Below are 15,073 nucleotides of genomic sequence, written 5' to 3'. Positions count from 1 at the left end.
TCCCATCAGCCCCAGTCAGCATGGCCAATAAACAAGTTTGAGAGGGAATTTTAGTCACAAGAGCCACAAGTTCCCTACCCATGACCTGAATAGGGATACAAAAATCTTTGTTGCAGCAGATGTTTTAGACTGTTCTTCTCAGGAGCCCACATCGTGAATGGTAAGGAACTGTGGGGTTGTGCTCCAATAATAACTGGAAGGTTCCAGATTCTCCACCCATGCTTTAGACTTTGGCTCTGGAGCTGAATCTGGCTCTCTTGGCATCCTCTTCCATAATGCTATCATTTGGTGGTTTCTCAAATTTGTATGGTGTATCCCCTATTCAGATTAACTGATGTGCCTCTTGTAATGTTTTGTACCAGCAATAAGAACTTTAAACCCATATATGCTGCATTGTTTGCCCCTACCCTCTTACCTTAGTTCCTATCCACCACTGAGATGTGGGCCTCCAAGATCTTCTCTGGAACTGAATTCAGCCTTGGACTGAAAGAGATTCCCTAGCTGCCATGAGCAAGACCCTTTTAGGCAGAGGTACAGTTGAGACAGCTGACTCATTAGGAGCTGGACATTAGACAGACTCTCCAGATGACAGTGATTAAGTGTGTTATTTCAACAGAGATGCATCCTAGTGGGTTTTAATTTGATAAGGCAAAGAAAGCTATGGCAAATACTGTTTTGCAACAGACAGCTGAAATACATCTTGTGGATGTAGTCAAGCACAAGTCAGTCAGTCAGCATCCCCCAGTCTGGCTGCTGGGATGCACACAATGGGGTGAATGTTAATGCCTTCCTGCTCTACTTGGAGGCTTCCTAGAAATTTCTGCCTGACCTTTGTTGGAAAGAGGATCTTGGGCTAAGACTGCATCTGCACTACAGCGGAGTATCACACGGGAGGAATTTCTCTTAATTTTGAATGAAAAGAAAGTGGGGCCAAAATGCATTCATGAGAATTCGCTAGTTCAGAAAATTTACGTAAATTCAAATTGCGTTTGAACTGACTTCCCACTGCCTGAAAATAGCTTGCCATTGCCCGAAATTGCCTGTGATCACCTCTCACGCAATAATGTGAAACCCCATGATTGCGTTCGGACTGACTTCCCATTGCCCGAAATTGCGTGTGGTAGTCTATCACACAATAACCTTAAACCTCATGATTGCATTTGGATTGCCATAGGATTATACTTCCAATTTCCCTTGTCTGATAAACTCCAGAGATAAAGCAGTTTAACTTGACACCACTTTAACTGCCATGGCTCAATTCTATGGAATTGATATATGCAACTACTGGATACTGGGATTTGGGGGAGATATTTAGCCTTCTCTGCCACAGAGCTCTGGGGCCACAACAAATTACAAATCCCAAGATTCCATAGCAATGAGCCATGACAGTTAAAGCACTGTCAAACTGCATTATTTCTGCAGTGCAGATGCAGCTTAGGTGACCTATTGTTCTGATCCACTAGAACACTCAATATATCTGCATGACTGAAGAGGAAAGGAAATGAGGTAGTAATAGGATTCCACGTCTATAATGGTAGTCATTTGTGTAACAACCCCAAAAAACAGGAGGGAAGGGAGTTCATTTGGATGAAATTTTTATTTGTCCAGGTGAATACACTTACAGCTATTTAGAAATAATTAGTATACTTTCAATAGAAATACAAAATACATCTTATTATATAGTGGGGAGGTTTATGACCAAAGTGCTGTCTAAGTACACATTGGCAGATTCAAAGCTCTTGCTTGCCCTTCCATTTTATGGTTCTTTAATTATTTATTATGATTAGGAGTGTTCCCATTTATATCATGCCTTTTCTTCAGTGAGCTCAACACAGCATAAATGGCTCTCTTCTACTCTACTTTACAGTTATCACATCACTGAAAGGTAGGTCCAGCAGAGGGAGATAGACACAGAGAGAAACTGGCTCAAGACCACCCAATGAACATTACAGCTGTGAAGAAACTAGAAACTGGGTCTCCCAAGACTTAGTCCAATACTCTTCCATGCTGGCTTCCCAGTTCCTCTTCCATATTGGCCTCAGACTGATATAGGTCTGCCTTCTTTTCATGTTTCATTTGTAGTGAAATACAGATACAGTTGGTCCTCTTTATCCATGGATTCTGCATCCACAGATTCAACCAATCATGGTTCGAAAATATTCATACAAACAAAAATTCGCAAAACCAAACCTTTATTTTGCTGTTTTATATAAGAGACACCATTTTGCTTTTTTAAAAGTATTTTTATTATTTTTTTTAAAAAACATTAAAAACTTCCAAATCTTACCAATAAAAACATTCAATAATACGCATAATAATATACATCCATTTAAAAACAATTCCATACTTTAATCTAAAAAACCTGCACTTCAAAGTAACCTAAAATATCCTCTCACCCCCCAACTTATTCCCTCTATATAAACATAAAAACCACTAACACAATAAACAACTAACACAAACTAAAACTGACTTCTCACTTCCCAGACCTAAGGATTTTAACACTCAGTACTGTATATTTAAATTTTCTGCATAATACCATTTTATTTATATGTCACTTCTGACTTAACAAACAAATAAAATTGCTTCAAGCTTCCAAATCTGCAACGATGGGTTTCCCTTCTTTCTTCTTCAAATAAAGTAAAAATCATTCCCCGTCTTTAAAAAATTCTCTAATGGTTAATCTTTGAACAGTGTCGATAATTTGTCCATCTCAGCATCTCATAAACTTTTAGACTCCAGTCCTAAAAGAACATAGGCACTTTTCCAACTCTGAGCATACAGTAATCTTGCTCCTATAATCATATAATGCATCACTTTACAATGTATAACTTTAAATTTCACCTTTGATATGCCCAGCAAAAACAGCTCTGACCTTAAATCAATTCTACATTTACATATATTTTTGCATTATTTTTTAAATTTGTGTCTAATAACTCTTTGCTTTATTGCAAGACCACCACATATGGTAAACGTTACCTTCATATAAACTGAATTCCAACATTTATTATTAAGACCTTTGTTATCTTCCTGGTGTCAGGTACCAGTGATACATCATCTTATAAAACTTTTCTCTCGTATTATAAGATGGTAACTCTTTCAAACCAGTCCCCCACATTTTCTCCCAATATCCCATCTCAGTATTATATGTCAAATGTTGATCCCATTGAACTAAACAGTATTTTACCTGTTCATCTTGTAATTCTATTTTCAATAAGATTGGGCCGGGACAGACGGGCCAAAAGCGACGTGTAGCTACCGATACTAGGGCTCTGGAGTGCGCAGCATCCACACGCTCCAAAACCCTTGCACATGACGGCGATGGCATCATGGCGGCCTCCCATCCATATGGGAGCCATCATGATGCTGCTCCTGCCACCATACAACAGCCAGACATTGCTGGCAGGAAGTGGCGTCATGGCAGCGCCCCTTCCTGCTTGTGATGCAGCAAAAAAGAAGCCGTTCTAGGTGGCTTCTTTTTTGCTGCGCAGTGTTGCCCTGCGGTGTAGTTGCTGTGGCAATGCAGCGCAGCAAAGAGGGACGGCATTTTGTCACCAGTATGTACCGGCCCATAGTATACATTTTTTCAAATGCTCATTATCCCTCCATAAATTTAATTCAAACTCAGTTTTATCTTGATGAAATCCTTAGTATTTCTTATCAACCTTAAATCTTTCCAGTAGTTGCATATATCAATACCAAAGAAAATCCTATCCCTCTCTGACCAACTCCTCCTGAGACTTAAATTTAGCCTCATTTTCATCTCATTTAATTAAATCATATATAATTCAATTTTCATAACTTCTTTTATTCCTTCTTAAAAGTGTTTTAGTTTCAACCAAACTAAAGAACAAGCGGCATAAAATAGCTTCAAATCCAGTAGTCCAATACTATCTCTTTCTTTGGCATTTTGAAACAATTTCAGCCTGATCCTTGGTTTCTTGCAAAAGACACAATTTTACTGTTGTTGTGGGTTTTTTTTTGTTATTGTTGTGTATCATTTCTAACTTATGGCGACCCTAAGGCAACTCTATCATGGGACTTTCTTGGCAAGATTTGTTTAGAGGGGGTTTGCCATTGCCATCATCTGAGGCTGAGAGGGTGTGACTTGCCAAAGGTTTACATGGCTGAGCTGGGATTCAAACCTTGGTCTTCAGAGTCATATTCCAATACTCAAACAACTGCACCATGCTGCCTCCCAATGCTATTGTAGATAATGAGACTTGAGGATCAATGGTTTTTAGTATCGTGGATGTGTGTGGATGTGCCCTAGAATCAAACTTCAATTCAGACCAAGGGCCCATTGTGCAGCATATATCAACACACACAGACACAGTACACCAAATATCCATTTTGAAAGGTATACAAATGTGCCTTTCAAAAGGAAAATGAGACACATACATTTGCATCTTTCAAAACTGACTTTCTGTCCTTTCTAGTTGAATATAAAATGTGAGCAGCAGCTCTCAATTTCTTAGTAAATCAGACACAGACATCTGGATTGTTCTTTAAAAAAGAAAAAAAGATAACACAGGGACTCATGTTTATTTATGTATAATTATTATTTTCATGTCTGGTGCCCTTGAAATTGAGTGAGATGCATAAATCAAAATAAATGTTTCTGGCTATGATGAGGATGAGGATGATGGGGAAACATTTCAGTCTTCACCATTAAATTCATATGGGATGAAAAACCAGAAGAAGCCTCATTTGTGGGTTTCTAGATTTGGGTGCTTGGGAAGGGGAAAAGATTTCAAAAGGACTTAGGGCTTTTTTTTTTACTGTACAGGTGAAGAAACTCCACTAGGCAACAAGAGTGAGTAGCAGAATAGGAAGGAGGAGACAGGGGATCATGGGACAGGTGGCAGGGGGTCACTGGGGGTGAGATTGGGGTAATCGTCCACATCAGACCAATTTGAAGTGAAATCGAAGTGAGCTTGGAAACAATTTTTGTGAATTCACTTCTTACCGAATTCACAAAAATGAGGAGTCACTCTGAATTGACTGTGGATCTGTCTCAGAATGATGCCCCCATAGAAAGCAATCATGTCTGATAATGCATCACATTATAATGTGAATATGCATGGCTGGACCCGCAGTGACTCTGGATCTGTGCTGCAAAACCCCTCGTGTGATAAGACCCTATGACTCTAGATCAGGATTCGATTTCCAGCTCAGCCATGGAAACCCACTGGGAGATTTTGGCAAGTCAAATGCTCTCAGCCTCTGGGGAAGGCAATGGCAAATCTCCTCTGAACCAATCTTGCCAAGAAAATCCAGAAATGGCATGAAGACAAATAATGATTTGAAGGCAAACAACAACAACAGAGAAAAATACAAAATGTTATAATATCAAAACTCAATTAAATGAATAATAACATTAAAGCAGAATTCCATATACTTGAGAAGCACCTACCAGTTCAGTCATGAAACTCACTGGGTGACCTTGGGCAAGTCACGCTCTCCCAGCCTCAGGGGAAAGCAATGGCAAATCTCCTTTGAACAAATCTTGCCAAGAAAATGCCATGATAGGTTTGGGCTGAGGTTCATCATAAGATGGAAACGACTCGAGGGGACACAACAACAACAAACAACAAACCCATTCAGAAACCAGATACTGCAGAAATCTAAATAAAATGATCTTTGACACAACAAGGATAACATGGAGGGGCCCCAATCTAGCCTGCCTTGGCAGGGAGTTCCACAGACTGGGGTCACCCACCAAGTTAGCAACAACCATTCAAAATTTAAAATGCATCACTCATTCACTCAGTATGGATAATCTCTTGTATACTTACTGTATTTCACATTTGCTGATTATGAGCAAATATATCTATTTTTAAAGAACTTTAGATGCTAATTCTGGTGATCCGTTCGAGGCCTGAGTGCTTCATGATGGGGTGAGCTCCCGTCACTAGTCCCAGCTTCTGCCAGCCTAGCAGTTCGAAAGCATGCAAATGCAAGTAGATAAATAGGTACCACTTTGGTGGGAAGGTTACAGTGTACAGTGTGGCCATGGACTTTCCTTCCACAAGGAAAGAAAGAGAAATACCAAGCAACACTGGGGGAAGATGATCAGAATGTGATCAAAATACTTGCTGATTTGGCATATATGAAAAATGTGGAGAATGTTGTTGGGTTTAGTGCCATACTTGTCAGTTTTGATTGGAGAAGCTGAACTGGCTGTTGGTGGGAAGTTGGACCAGATGGCCTCCTAGTCTGGTGCTGCAAGCTGCTGCTTTGGCTCTGAAATGAACAGTTTCTGATGACACTATCCATCTTCATTTACTCAGTTTGGCAAGTAAAAAGACATTGTAGCTGACTTCAGGAAAAGTCTCACTGGTCAGTCAAGAGTTGCACTGCAGCTCCCGGCCATTCTTCTGGCCCATGATGAAGAGAGTTGCAGCCTAGCAGCATCTGGCGGGTCACACATTTCTCACCTTTGGAATATAGATACTCTTAGGATGAATAAGATCATTGCTGTCTTATTCTCTAAAAAACAGAAGGCTTGTCAAAGTAGAAAGAAAGGCAAGAGAGTCTCAGAACATGTGCTGAGCACCCAACCCTCACGATTTGGAAGCAGCGGCTGCACCTGGAATTTCTGCTTGGAGACACTGGTAAAAATGCAAAATCCAACTTCAGTTCCACTTTTGCAGAGGAGAAATCTTTCCATTCCCTGCATATCTTTTGTGCTCACTGTACTCAAGGGAAAATAAAATGACAAAATCACAAGAAATACACTGGCTGCAATATAAATAAAACACTTATCAGATTACAATAACAGTTCATCTGTTCCCCAAAGTGGGGAAGCTTTGGACCTCCAGATATTATTTTTTCTATTCATTTAAAAATTTCTCCAAAATATTCCAAGAATGCCTCTGGGGGCATAGATGGCAATTCTGCACTATTTTCGGTCCGCTTGGGTCATTTTTTTAGGTCCAAGAGAGGTCCTATTTTGTAAATTTTAAAGCACAACAAAAGTGTAAATAAAGAACAGCCATCCCTCAAGGCACTGTCTTGAAAAGCATTGGCGTAGCTTTGCATTTTTGAACCTACTCAATTACTCTTCTCTCATTTCTTTCCAACTTGACCAAGTATAGCTTTGTATTTTATCAATTTTTATTTAATTCATTTATATCACACTTTCCACAGAGCTGCAACCCATGGTAGCTCTCAAGATACGGTAAGTCAATAACTGCATAAAACACACCTTTGGTGTACTGAATTTGCACATTTGCCTCTGAGGTTACCATCTCAGCATCCACCTGAGATAGATCTATATAAGGCTCTCTATTTCCCTCCTATTTTTGGTTCTTTCTGATCTGGTTCTTGGGCCCTTAACAAGCTACCTGACAATTGGCAAGAGGTTTTTCCTCATGGTTTCAACTCCCCCCTCCAGCAATAAATAAATAAATCATAAATATTCAGGCAGATGCTGAAGACATGGGAAGCTTGCTTGTCAGGAAGGCTGCATTTGCACTGCAGAAACAATTCAGTTTGATACCAATTCCACTGCCAGGGCTCAGTGCTATGTTTTTCTGGGAATTGTAGTTTAGTGGGACACCAGAACCCTCTGACAGAGAAGGCTAAATGTCTCACAAAACAACAGTTCCTAGAATTCCATAGCATTGACTCATGGCAGTTAAAGTGGTGTCAAGCTGGATTATTTCTGCAGTGTGGATGAAACCCAAATTACTGTGTTTTGATCTCTTTCAGGATTCAGTTGTGCTTCGAAAGCTTGGAACACACATAATGTATTTCAGGATTCAAGGCAGGGTTGAACTTCTGTGCCATTAAGTGTTACTGTCCTAAAATAGTAAAATGTATGATTAATCAGCCAGTGTGGAGTAGTGGTTTGAGCACTGGATTATGATTCTGGAGACCAAGGTTCAAATCCTGGTTCAGCCATGGAAACCCATTGGGCAAGTCACACTCTCTCAGTCTCAGAGGACAGCAAGGGCAGACCCCCTCTGTCAAAAAAAACCTCACTTTGGGTTGCTGTAAATTGGAAATGCCTTGAAGGCACCCAACAACAAAGGAGCCAATTCAACAAAAATCTTTGAAATCCAAATGCGTGGCCACGGTGTGAGGGTGAGGAACAGAGTTGCCTCTTTACTCAGACCTGAATCCTAATACTTTCAGTCCCCTCCGTTTAAAACTCATTCCCACTTACATTTAAACCGGTTTGCGATTCGCCTTCGCTCCGTGTTGGCAAATCGATTCCAAAAGGTCTGTTGCTCCCACTCTGGAAGCAGATCTTTTCATTATCCCCTTGTAATCGCTTCTTTTTTGGCACGATTGTCATCCCCACAAGTTTGTGCCGCTTCAAAATGCATGTCAATCATCTGTGTGTCATCAGTGACATACAGGCAGCCCGGCATGGGAACCATATATTTAGATAGATAGAAGATTTAATTAATTGGTTTTGCTACTACTTGCCTCACTATGAGCTGCTGTCCCATTGCCCGGGTAATTGCAAGTAGTTGCAAAACCAATAAATCGAATCTTCTATCAATTTTTTTTAAAGCATGCACCCATAGGTCACACTACAAGCACAAAGGCACAAAGGCAGCACGGGGGGGGGGGGGGGGAGATGGTGGATCTACCAAAAACTGAGGAGGAATGGAAAACACCTCTCTGCCATTAGTCTCCCCTCCTCCAGAATGATGCGATTCAGACCCATCATTCCCACTTGTTGGCACTGTATTTAATGGGACTTGAGCATCCACAGATTTTGGTATCCAAGAGGAATCCTGGGACCAAACCCCAGCAGATACCAAAGAGGCCCCACTGTATTATATAGTACAGTATTTATAAATAGAATTCAAAGGCCGTGTCATTCTTTGCTTTCCTAGACAGTTTTCCTAGACTTGAGTCCATTTCCTCATGCTGCCAACTTCTTTCTTGCAGGTAGTCTCAAAGCTGCTGTAAGATTCCTTTGCAGACAGATTTCTAAATTGTATTGATAAATGTACAATGCATACATGCCAGTGTGGTAGAGTGGTTTCAGTGTCCAACTCCAACTCTAGAGATCGAGGTTTGAATCCTGATTCAGCCATGTAAACACATGGGGTGACCTTGGGCACGTCACACTCTCTCAGCCTCAGGTTATGGCAAGGGCAGACCACCTCTGAAGAAACTTGTCAAGAAACAACAAACGTGTCACGTAGAAAAATGTCATAGATAATACAGAAATGCATTTATAGAGCTGGCTTTTTTTCTTTTGCCAGTGTTCCCAGGTGCAGGCCTCTCTCTTTTGGTCTTATATTCTCCCTTTTTTATCCTCAGTGTGACACGCACAGCATGGTGTAATGGCTTGACTGTTGCACTAGGGCTTTGGGAGACCTGAGTTCGATTCCCTGCTCAGCCATGGAAACCCACGGTGACCTTGGGCCAGTCACAATCTCTCAGCCTCTGGGCAAGACCAGGGCAAACCCCTTCTTAAGAAACCATGATAGTAGGGTCACAACACTGGGAAAAATGTCCAGCTAATTTGAAAGGCGGGAAATGTCCCCCTGGGATAGTGTCACTTATTAAGGCCGAATCCTCTCAAGGTAGCAAGGGTCAAAACAGACTGCAGAAACAATCCGGTTTGAAACCGCTGTAACTACTCTGTCTCAGAACTAGGGAGTTTGGGAAATTGTAATTTTGTGAGGCATTTAGCCTTCTCTGTTAGAAAGCTCTGCTGCCACAACAAAGTACAATTCCCCAAGTTTCCTAATACTGAGCCAGGGTAGTTAAAGCAGTTTCAAACTGGATTGTTTCTGCGGTCTGTTTTGGCCCTAAACCTGGAGGCAGGTGAAAAGGCAAAGAAGCAAACAAGCAGCCAACTCCCCCCCCCCCCCAAAAAAAAGGACCCAAGGTCTAAAACACTGCAGAAATAATCCAGTTTGACACCGCTTTAACTGCCATGGCTCAATGCTATGGAATTCTGGGAAGTGTAATTTTGTGAGGCATCTAGCCTTCTCTGTCAGAAAGCTGTGGTGCTTCAACAAACTGCAGTTACAGTGGTCTCAGGCTGCATCCACACTGGAGAGATAAACTGGCTTTGGCACCGCTTTAACTATTTTTTGGCTCAAGGCTATGGAATTCTGGGAGTTGGAGTTTGTTGTGGGGCCCACAGCCTTGCGCCAAAAAAGAGTTAAAGCGGTGCCAACGCGGGTTATCTCTCCAGTGTGGATGCAGCCTCAGAGTGCAGTGTGCCACCTCTTGAGAAAGGCATCCCCAGGAGGAAAGGGATGAGGAAGTTGTTTTGGTGTGTGGGCTTTTCAGGCTCTTTTGTGGCCATGTTCTAGAAGAGTTTGTGTTGCTGACTCTGGCATCATCTCCACCAAAGAAAGCCTCGTCCTGGAAGAGAAGGGAGGAAAAAGCCCCTGAAGGCCTAAGAAGGAGGAGGAGGAGGAGGAGGAGGAGGAAAGGCTCTTTATGGGCCGAAGGAGAGAAGGAAGGAGGGAGAAAGGGAGGGAGGGAAAGGGGCGAGCCAGGGCGAAGGTAAAAGGGGTTTTGCTTAGAGGAGAGAGAGGGCTCTCCTTGGCGTAAAGGAGGAGGAAGAGGAGGAGGGCGGCTTCTGGTTCTTCTTCTTCTTCTTCCAAGGCGCTTTTAGGCAGCAGTCGGCTGGTGGCGCCGAAGGAAAAGGAAGGCAAAAGGAGAGGAGAGGAAGGCAAAGGAAGCAGAAGGGAAGGGAGGAAAGGGCCAGCGCACGCCGGAGATTTGGGCTTGCTTTGGAAAAGGCGGCTTTTGTGGCTCAGAAATGGGGAAGATGGTGAAAACGGCGGGGATGCTGCTGCTGTGCTTGGTGCTCTTTGGCTCCCAAGCAGCCTGGGCGGTGAGTAGCCCCACTCCTCTCTCTCCTGGTTGGAAAGGGTCCTCTGGATTGCCCCAAGATGGGGAGCAACCCAGGAGGTGCTTTGAGGAGCATCCTCGGGTGCTTTCGAGTCCTTTCCGACCCTAATATCATGGGGGTTTTCCCCCTTTCTTCCTGGGAAGGTTTGTTCAGAGTATTGATTTGATATTACCTTGGCCTCCCCCTGGGGAGGCTGAGAGAGTGTGACTACTCGCCCCCTCTTTGTGTGTGTAGGGCTCCATAGCTAAGCCCGCTCCACGCTTTTCAGAGTCGGAGTCCCAACCCTCCCAAGCACTTTTTTAAGCCAGTCTGGTTCCTGGTTAGTTTGTTTGAGCAGAGTAACATATTATCTTAGCATTTTAGGGGCTGGTTTTGGAAGCAGTGGATCTGATGTTTCCACCTTTTGGTGGAAAGGGAGACATAAGTGAAGGTTCTTCTCCTGCTGCTGCTCCTTTTTCTCCTTCTTCTTCTCCTCCTTGTGGCACGTGGCGCAGCAGGGCAGAAGTGGGAAAGCCCCAAAGGCGCCCTTTCTTTGCCTCTCTCCCCCAAAGGCTTGGGGGGGGGCTGCTTTGGGGGTCGAAATGCCACCCCTTCGACCTTCTCCTGCCCTCCTTTCCTTCCTCAGCCCCCCTTTCCCCCCCATCCCCAACTTTGCGCCTCTAAAGCGGTTGCAGCTGGTGCTTTGGGGGCAGAGCTTGGGGGGGGGCAGGCAGCCTGTTGGCTTCCTTTCTGAGGGGTTCCCCCCCCTCTTTCCCCCTTCACTCTTCCTTCTAGGGTTGCTCCCACATGGTCCTTGAGTAGTTTTGTGGTTGTTGTTATGCCTTGGAGTCGTTTTATGGCGACCCTTAATCCTGGCAAGATTTGTTCAGGGAGGGGTTGCCATTGCCTGCCCCTGAGGCTGAGAGAGTGTGACTTGCTTCATAATAACAATTTATTTATAGCCCTCCTTTTCACAAGGAATCAAGGCAGGTTACCACAGCCAAAAAGAAGAAGAAGAAACACAATACTGTATGCATCAGTATCAATTCCAGTATAAAAAGCACTTGTGGCTTTCCACGGCCGAGGGGAGGATTCGAACCCTAGCCTCCAGAGTCAAGCCAGGACCCCACTCTGGCTCTTAAGGGGTTGGAGGGGGTTCAGTAATACTAGTCCATTGTGTTGGCTGGGGGAATCCAGGCCAGGCTCTCCCCGCTCCCTCTCCCCCCACGAAGGCTTAATTCAAACCAGACTATGGAGTCTCATAACCTGACTAGAATTTTTCTCTCCTCAGCCTCAAAGGGTTTTTCCCCCCCTCCACGCCTTTCTCTCTCTCCCACTTCCCTGGCTTTTAATGTCGAACAGCAGGTTACAAACTCCAGGCGTAATTCCAGGAGTTGTCCTGTCCCCCTTCCTTCATTCCCTGTGCAACGCCTAGTAACCAGTGCTACTTTTGGGTGTGTGTGTGTAAACCCCCATTTCTTACCATATCCTTCTTTGGTGGTAGTGAGGGGTAAGCCTGAGAAGGATAATAGCTGAGTAGTGCCCTTTCACACTTGCAAAATCCTTGTGTTAAGAACCACTTCCATGCAATAGTTAACTATGCTATGGATGTAGCTTGGGATCTGTGCTAAAGCCTGAACACGTGTCCAGTAACCTCTAAAGTCCACCAAACAGTGGGCCCAAACAGACAGGCCAAAATAAAGCTGCTTTGGGTCACTTTGGAGGTATGCTGTTTAAATGACACATGCATCTTAAGAGGCCAGAAGCTGCGCCAAAGCTGTGCTCCAATCCTTAGGACTCAAATATGGCTTTGGCGTGACTTCTGGCCTCTTAGGACACATGCATCATTTAAACAGCATACCTCCAAAGTGACCGAAAGCAGCTTTATTTTGGCCTGTCTATTCAGGCCCAGTGATACCTTTATGGGGCCACCCAAAAGGCATTACAGACACATTAATAAAATAATAATAAAACTTGATTTATATCTCGCCTCTCTGTCCATTATGAAAATCAAAGTGGCTTACAGTTAAAAGAATACATACAAAACCTCATATCCCAATAGTCCGCACCCTTCCCTAAAAACATCAATTAAATAGTTAACTGTTAAACAGTTAACTATATGTTGCAAGCGTTTGAAGCTCCTCTGGTATCTCTCGTGGGCCAGCAATACCCCTCCATACCATCTGAACTAAGAACGAAAAATAGCAAAATGCAGGCCTATGACTAACATAATATTTGTCCCCTCCTGTTTGGTTTTTAACTCCTTGCCTGATTAAGACACTTTGAAAGTTTGCAACATGTATTTTGTGCATTTTGGTTGGTCCAATAAAGGTATCACTGGTGAATTTTTCATGTTCCTGGATTTGCTATATAGCCAACATGGCTACCCTTGGATGTTTCCTTCCACAAGGTCATGGGACCTTGCGGTGACTTCTGGGCACAGGTCATTCTAGTAGGTGCAAAGATTGTCTACAGCGGTGCCCTGTGATACTTTATTGACGAGGGAGTAGTAAAACTTGCCCATATATTGTTTGGTGGTAATGAGCTGGGAAAGGGGGTGTTGATTGAAAACTGCCACAGTTGCTAGCCCTTTGACATAATGTTAGTTCTTCCTGTCCCAAGGCAGGAATGTATTTTCCCTAGCTTCCTGAGCTGAACTTTGTTATTCTGTGTGCTTTTAAGGCATTTCCAACTTACGGCAACCCTGTGGTGGGGTTTTCTGAGGCTGAGAGCCTGTGACTGGCTTAAGGTCAACAGGTTTCCATGGCTCAGCAGGGATTAGAATACAGGTTTGCAGAGTCCAGTGCTCAGACCAATGCTGTGCCACGTCGGCTCCATCTGAGATGAACTAGTCCTGGCTTTATTCTGCAGAGGCACAGAACCTGCTGACTTTGAGAAATGTGGCATGCATGGGGAAAGTAGGTAATGCACTGTCGTCATGGCTGCTATCACAGGAAAGAGCTGCCCATGGTGTAACATTTGATCTTTAAAGCTGGGCTTTGATTTGGAAGTATGTGCTGCTCTTTGCAGATACAAATTAGGAAAAAAAAGGGGCAGGGTTTTTAAATGGTTGAAAAAGCAGAGCTGCTTGGAGGCAGAACAGGTCTTTCTTCACTTTTGCTTGTTCTAGCAAGAATTTTGTCTCTGTTGTGTGTTTTTTTCTGCTGTTTCCAAGACATTTGATCAAATAGCTCTGGTGCAAGCTGTTAAACTGACACATAAAGCTTCCTGGCTTGATTATAATTTTCTATTGAAGAGCATACTCTTGGTGTTCGGACAATTAAACAATGATTAACTTGGTCCCACAGTATGTCATCAAAAGAAGGCATAAGTGCTTGTTAACTGCCTGCAGGTTTTTTCAGTGTCACCCCACAATGGAAGAAATGCTGTATGATTGAAAAGTTATATAGTATTTCACATCTCTTGGTTTCTTTCTTTCTCTGGCTATCATGATTATAGCCTCACTCTGAATGTCAGTATTGAAACTGGTCACTGTCATCATCATCTTAATACCTGTTGCTGAGTCCTTGCTTTTCTGCTACCTCCTTGCCATGCTGAGGATACTTTGTACTCTTTATTTGTCTTCATGTTAGCTTTATTGGGATGTACTTCCAAAGAAGGGTGCGTAGAGTTGTATTGCTTGTAAATTGGATGCGGGGGTTGTAAGTCATCTGGAGCTCTTAAATTGATTATTTCAGGAATTTTGGGTGCTTCTGGTATGGGATGTTTGCATATACTCAGTGAATCCGGAGATACCTTCTTTGAATTATGTTTTAGCTTAAAACTGTGATCTGAAGGGCTGAATTGGTGGCTACAGTTGTAGACTTACAATTAGCTATTAGTCTGTAAATTGTTAAACTACTCCAACTTTTGAATTTATAATAAATGTTGCTGTCATTGTCATGTGTCTTCAAGTCAAGTCAGACTATGGCAACCCTAAGATGAACCTATCACAGGGTTTTCTTGGTAAGATCTGTTCAAAGAGGTGTTTGTCTTTAGCTTGGTTGGAGGCTGAGACAGTGTGACTTGACTAAGGTTTTCTAGGTGGACTTTCATGGCCAAGCCCTGTTCTCCTGATCTGTAGTCCAGTGCTCAAACCATTATACCACACTGACTGAATGTTACCACTGTCGTCTTTTTCCTGAGCCCTGCAACCAGCAGATGTCACTAGTGAATAAACAATGCCCATCTCCTACTTCTGCCACTCCCAGAATCCCAAACTTGACAGTTAAAGTGGTGTCAAACTGTACCTTT

The 15,073-nt window shown here is 43.0% G+C and overlaps 1 protein-coding gene across 1 annotated transcript in view; it reads left to right on the top strand.

The window, feature by feature from the left end:
- Positions 1-10,482: 10,482 nt before the first annotated feature.
- The window catches only part of SDC1 (syndecan 1), a 35,189-nt gene continuing 30,598 nt past the window's right edge, over positions 10,483-15,073 (top strand). Inside the window, exon 1 of the mRNA XM_042440582.1 lies at positions 10,483-10,822. Within this exon, the coding sequence (XP_042296516.1) occupies positions 10,748-10,822 (75 nt within the window). The 5' untranslated portion in view covers positions 10,483-10,747. The remainder of the gene's footprint in view (positions 10,823-15,073) is intronic.

The sequence above is a fragment of the Sceloporus undulatus genome, chromosome 1 (assembly GCF_019175285.1).
Source record: "Sceloporus undulatus isolate JIND9_A2432 ecotype Alabama chromosome 1, SceUnd_v1.1, whole genome shotgun sequence".
In the NCBI taxonomy this organism is placed as follows: Eukaryota; Metazoa; Chordata; class Lepidosauria; order Squamata; family Phrynosomatidae; genus Sceloporus; species Sceloporus undulatus.
This window is presented reverse-complemented; position numbering and strand designations above follow the sequence as displayed.